We start from the raw sequence: 5,714 nt of genomic DNA on the forward strand, positions 1-5,714 counted from the left end.
AATGGCAAGTGTACGTGTAAGAAGTTGCTAAACTGTTTTTTGTTTTTTTTTTACCAGAATCTATTTCATACACTGGTCTGTTCCCTTCTCCCCCGTTGATACGGCTGCTGACCATGTGGAGGGTTTGTGTGTATGTGCGAGCAGAAATGAACAGGGAACAGGTCCTGCTCCCCTCAGAAAAGGGTTTCTGCCATGGCAAGGAAAGGAGCAGCTGCCTGCTTCCTTACAAACACTCTTCTTCCCTTTTTTGGGTTGATAGAAAAAGAATGGGGTAGTAAAGGTAAGTCTGATACTTACATGTCCTTGATCAAGCCTCAATACTGGTGTACAGCTGTTAGGAGACTCCAGGAAAATAATAAACAAGATCACGTGGCTTAAAATAACGTCATTTTGATTTTCCTTGGGTCGCAGCGTGTTGCTCTGACGCCACAAGTACTTCAGTGTGTTGTGGTTTTGGGAAACCAGGAAGAATGCCTTTATTTCCTGCTTTCTCTTCAAGCGCTGATACTGTTTCAATTGACTGCTCCTTTTCTGCTGACCTCTGCGGTTGTGAGAACCTTAAAAACAAACAAACAAAAAAGCCCCACAAAGTTAGCAGAAGGTGTAACTCCTCTGTGAAAGTGTCTGCTACAGGAGCTGGTACTGGTGGGCCTGAGTGCCCTCTGGGGCCTCACGGGGTAGATTCTACGCATGGTTCAATTCCACAAGCACGGTCATCAGAAATACATAGCACCACCAGGCTGCTTGTGGGTGACTCACTACCCAGGCTCTCAAGCAACCAGCAATCCCAAACCCTTGCTACATTAATTACACTTCAGTTACGCTAATTTTTAATGTTTCGTGCACTTTGTGTCTCTGGTGCATTTATCTACGTCAGAATTGGTTGGGTGATGTTTTCCTCGTTCCTACAGAGGAGCAGGCAAGCAGAGGATGGCTGCCTGGAGCTGCACAGCTGGCAGGTTAGTGTAAGACTCCTACTCAGCCTCCCAGATCGTGCTGTCTAGCTAGCTCTTGGTTTTTTGACTTTTAGATTATCAAATTTGGATTTTAAATGCTCCCTCGAAGCTGTTACATACCAGATTGGACTTTTTTAGAGGTAAACAGAGACTGGGGATAAAAGAGATGAAAAGCAAGATGGTTATGAGTGCATGAGAACTCCCACAGGACACGCGATTGCGTTTCAGCAGCTTGAAAATAGGCTTATGTGGGACAAATCCTCCTCCTGCAGGCAAACTGTGGCACCTGTCTGTGGCAAAGCTGATCTTGTCAGCAATTGGTTCTAATGTCACTCCTTTGGTGTGAGCGTATGCTGGAGTTCTGGTTGGAGTAAACAGGCTGCCGGTGCCTCTGGTTAGCAAACACACCTGCTACAGGTTGGTCTGCATTTTTTCTGCACAAGTGTGTGTGGCTTGGCAAGGGTGGGCCCAAAGGCAAACCACAACTATGTCTTCAGCATCCAGATTGCTATTGAAGACAGGCAAATTAATGCCAGCTGATGTGAGACAACAAAGGGATGTCTTCCTCTTCCTTACTACTACTTTATGCTATAGTAGCTTCCCCTGCTGCTTTTTTTCCTACTCCCATGTCTCTTCTGAGACAGCAGCTCAACCTGCCTGACTCCTCCTGCTCCACCACTGATTGCATCTTCTCCTGCTCATCCTCTTGCAAAAATAGCAAGTGTAGATGGCTCTAACTTGAGCAGGAAAAGCATTTTCCTGGTGCTAACATGACACTGGCTGTGTGACTACCTCTCATCTGTCAGTCTTGCTGCTGGGTGGTGACTTTGTGGGTGTGCTGGTGGGAACTCTTTGGCCTGAGTGTTCCTGCAGGTCTCCTGTATCTCTGTGGAGACCCCAGCTGATGTAAAGCTGCTTCAGTTTCTTTTTGAATACTAGAACTGGATCTCGGTTTTCTGAAGGACAGCATAATTCCTTAAAAAAAAAATATAAACAAATACCAACCCCAAACTCCCTACTTTTAAAGATCTTAATGTGAGTAGACACCACGCATTGACTCATGCTTGGGCAGTAACTCTTGCTTAACCATATTCCTGTTGGGTGGCAGCAGCAATGAGCTGAGAAATGACTGTACTGTCTGCACACATTCTCACTCAGTTGAGATCCAAGGCTCCATCCCACCCAGCAGTGAATCCTGCTGGCCCCTGCAAAGCACCTTTTTCTCTGCAGTCTCCACTCCCATAGGTTGATGCCCAGCTCAGCTATTTGTGCAGCCTGGCTCAGTCCCATCTACCCAAGCACCTAAAAAATGTGTTTTAGAGCAGGAGCCCGTCTCAGCACGCTAGTGAGGGGGCTCTTGTTTCTCAGGAGCTTTGGAGACATGGTCTGTAGCCGACCGTACTGTTTGTTGTCTGTGTCTGAACCAAGGCGCAAGCGGGCACGGTGGGATGTAGGTGCTGCTCAGCCCTGCCGCCATGGGCGGGTGCTGTGGAAGGATGTGCACTGCCACTGGATGTCACTGTCGCCTTATGGTACTGGGTGCACTGGGAAGAGGCTGGGGGTGGCGATGGTCCCTCTGCTCAACGTCCTAAGAATGGTGGGGTGGTACCAGGGAGCCAGGTGGGCAGCAGCCACCTGGACTGCGCATCCGTCTAGGCTGTCTTGGGGAAAAATCACAGTTTTGTTGCCGGTGGTTGTGCTGTTTCACTTCAGAAGTTTTCTGGTTCTATTTTAAAAAAAAAAAGTCTCCACCTAGAGATCTTAATTCTTTACTCTCAGACTGAAACACGGGGCTGATCTCTACAGTTCTCAGCAGTGTAGAGGAGCTGGCAGATTGCAAAGGAAAATGATGCTCTGTTGTAGTTCTAAGCTGAGAAGTGTGTTTGGTCTGGTATTTTTCAGTATATTTAGAAACAGAGAGTTGGGACCGGTGTTTAAATTCAAATTTGGTGGTTTTAAATAATAATTTAAAGAAGCCTGAAAGCCTAAACGTCAGGGAAGGGGACATGGGTGTTTGATTTTAAGATGTCTGGTGAGCAAGTCATCTCAGCTTTGACAAAACTCACAAAAACATCAAATTGTCATGCTGACAACCTCCATCACTTACTAATTACATATTGATTCTGCATTTTTATGCTCACTCATCTAAGTAACAAACTTTCCAAATAATCTATTTCTGTTGCATGGAGCATGCCGGTCCCCCCCCCGGATCTGCAGCCTGTTGTTTATGCTCTAGCAGGGAGCTGACTGCTGTTCCCTTCCCACAAAGGGCAAAGATGCTTATTTTTTCTCCCACTTGTCTTGTATAACAAAAGGCATTTGTCACCCGTTACATAACGGCAGAATTTGTCGCTTCTTCTGTTGGCCTGTTCGGAGGCAGCCTCGCACCCAACGCCGTGCAGCCGCAGCCAGCAGGCTCTTGTTGCTGGCTGCAGGGTGGTGCATGCTCCTCAGCACATGCCCCTGCGTCCTGATAGCGCAGGACGCAGCGTGGCTAATGCTTGTCACTCACCGTTTGGGTTTTTTCCTTTTTTTAAAAAATTTTTGGTTTTTTTTTTTTCAATTCCCTCCTTGGAAAATAAGATGTGGAGTTGTGTGTCTTGGTTGTGGATTTTATTTAGGAGAGCCAGAGGATGGGAAGGTGTTTGGGGGTGTTATTTGCTTTTTAATGTGTGTTCTGTGGTGGCAATGGGGAGCTACCCTTAGCCATGCGCCCAGCGAGAGCAGCAGGGCTTGTCCTGAGCCGAGGTCGTGTCCTGAGCTTGGCCAAGGCTCTGAGCAGTGAGCTCCATTCACCCTCTGCAGTGCTCGCAAGTTTCAGGGAGCAGGAAAGCCTGTCACCGCCTGCCTCCTGGGGCTGCCAGTTGCTTTCTTTTAATATCTTCCAATTAATCTCAAGTGTCTCACACCAGCAAGAGGAGTTTGTGTTTTGATTTTTTTACTTTACGATCAGTTTGATTTCCTCATTGCTGGAATATCTTTTTAGAGCCTTAAAAATAAATAAATGGTTTAACTTTCCTGTAAACTGAAAACAAAAACCACACGGCCAGTTTCCCCCTTTCTCTGTGACTGGAAAGGAGAGAGCTGTTTACCTGCAGCCTCAAACTTATTTATGGCCTTATCACTGCCAGCTATCAGATGACCGCAGCTCCCTTTTTAAAGCAAAGCAAGCAGTGCTCCTGTAACCCAACAAGGTCTTGCCTGCTGCTGTTTTCTAATTTACTCAAAACAATTTGCTAGTTGACTCTCCCTTTTTTTTTGTTTTGTGTTGTTTATTTTTTTAAGTTGTAGATATGCTTTTAATTTTTCAAAAAGAAACTTCTTAAAGTATATGTTTCTTATGGACCTTTGAACTTCCTGGTGTACTCAGCCTTTGCTCAGGAGATACATTTATGGTTGGCTATAAGCGTGTTTAAATGGGTTAACCCTTCAGAGTTTGTGTTCTTAAGGAAACTGTTTGTTATGGTTTCCCTGTGTAGCTGAGGCTCAGGCACAGAAATGAGCTTTGGCAAGCACTGGCTTTACCTGGACTAGTTGCCTGTTTCAAAGTTAACTCTTACATCAGCAGATAAAACTATGGATTAGATTTGGTCTGCAAAGCATGATTGGAAACATGGAATCAGCAAACAGGTCCAAAAATTGTAAACCACCTGGACACCAGCTCAGCTTCCCAGAGCCAGCGAGGGCAAGCTACTGGCAGCCCCAATAGCTCAGTGCCAACATTATGGTAGGAACTGGCAATATCAGAAGGATTCATGGCCTTTTGATAAACAGACTTCTCGGTAGCAGACTTCTCTTTTGACATGCATCAACCCGTGTATGCTGCATGGTATAGTTACCCCCTAGAAGTTAGCACAGCAGGAACATCTTACAGGGTATTAACTTTTCTGTTTGCTTACCAGAAACTTATCCATTTGGTTTTGCTTGATGTATTTGTACAGCTTCTGCAGCTGCTTTGCATCCATCTCTGAGAAAAGGGAGACAAACTGCCAGAACATCCTTGGGAAGAGGAAGACAAGTGAATTGTGCATGTGAGTACAAACTTCATCCTCCCCCATATACTGTACCCTACTTCTGGCTTGGCGAGTGTAACCACTGGCATATACTTTTGCACAGTGTTTTTATTTCCCCTCCTTTTCTTTTTGTTTTTCTTTCCCCCACTTTTCTTTTTGCTTTTCTCAGCCCCCCTCCCCCCGGCTTATAAACTTTTCAAAAACTGCTCTTCCCTAAGCACGGAAAGTATTATCTGTTATTTCAGGTGGCCATGTAGGAGCCACTTTACTTGCAAGGTGATGTTACTGATTCCAGTGCCTGGAAATGTAGGGCCAAAGCGCGTGTCTAAATGCCTGCTGGGAGCAGCAGAGGCAGGAGCCTGTCACACCAGGAGCATCACTGGGTGCCAGGTAAGAGGAAACATTTACTTTTGCCAGTGCTGGACGTCAGAGGCTCTGCAGTACTGCTGGAGAAACTGATCAATGCGGCCCCCAATTACAGTCAAACTTTTCTTCATGCGCTTCATTTTTTTCTTTGTGAGGAGGTCCTGGGGCAAATGCAGATTCCTAAGTGACTTCTTAAAGGGTCTCAAAAGCTCCTTGCACTGTAAAGAAAAAGTGTTGGTGTTAGGTGTTCTGCGCTTCAAATCCAGGTCTCAAGCATTCATTTTCACTAAATAAATTCATTAAATAGCTGGCTGGGAAAGCACTGAAGGAGTGCTGTGTTTTGGTGAGTGGATGTGGGGGAGCTGACATGGGTCTTCAG

At 45.8% G+C, this 5,714-nt stretch overlaps 1 protein-coding gene across 1 annotated transcript in view; it reads right to left on the bottom strand.

Moving 5' to 3' along the window:
- Nucleotides 1-512: 512 nt before the first annotated feature.
- The window catches only part of LOC104548523 (chromosome unknown open reading frame, human C17orf64), a 7,020-nt gene continuing 1,818 nt past the window's right edge, over nucleotides 513-5,714 (bottom strand). The window contains exons 3-5 of the mRNA XM_010194560.1: nucleotides 5,378-5,553; nucleotides 4,856-4,955; nucleotides 513-557 (exon numbers count right to left, since the gene is read on the bottom strand). Of these exons, the coding sequence (XP_010192862.1) occupies nucleotides 513-557; nucleotides 4,856-4,955; nucleotides 5,378-5,553 (321 nt within the window). The remainder of the gene's footprint in view (nucleotides 558-4,855; nucleotides 4,956-5,377; nucleotides 5,554-5,714) is intronic.

The sequence above is a fragment of the Mesitornis unicolor genome, unplaced genomic scaffold (assembly GCF_000695765.1).
Source record: "Mesitornis unicolor isolate BGI_N332 unplaced genomic scaffold, ASM69576v1 scaffold43311, whole genome shotgun sequence".
Taxonomy (NCBI): domain Eukaryota; kingdom Metazoa; phylum Chordata; class Aves; order Mesitornithiformes; family Mesitornithidae; genus Mesitornis; species Mesitornis unicolor.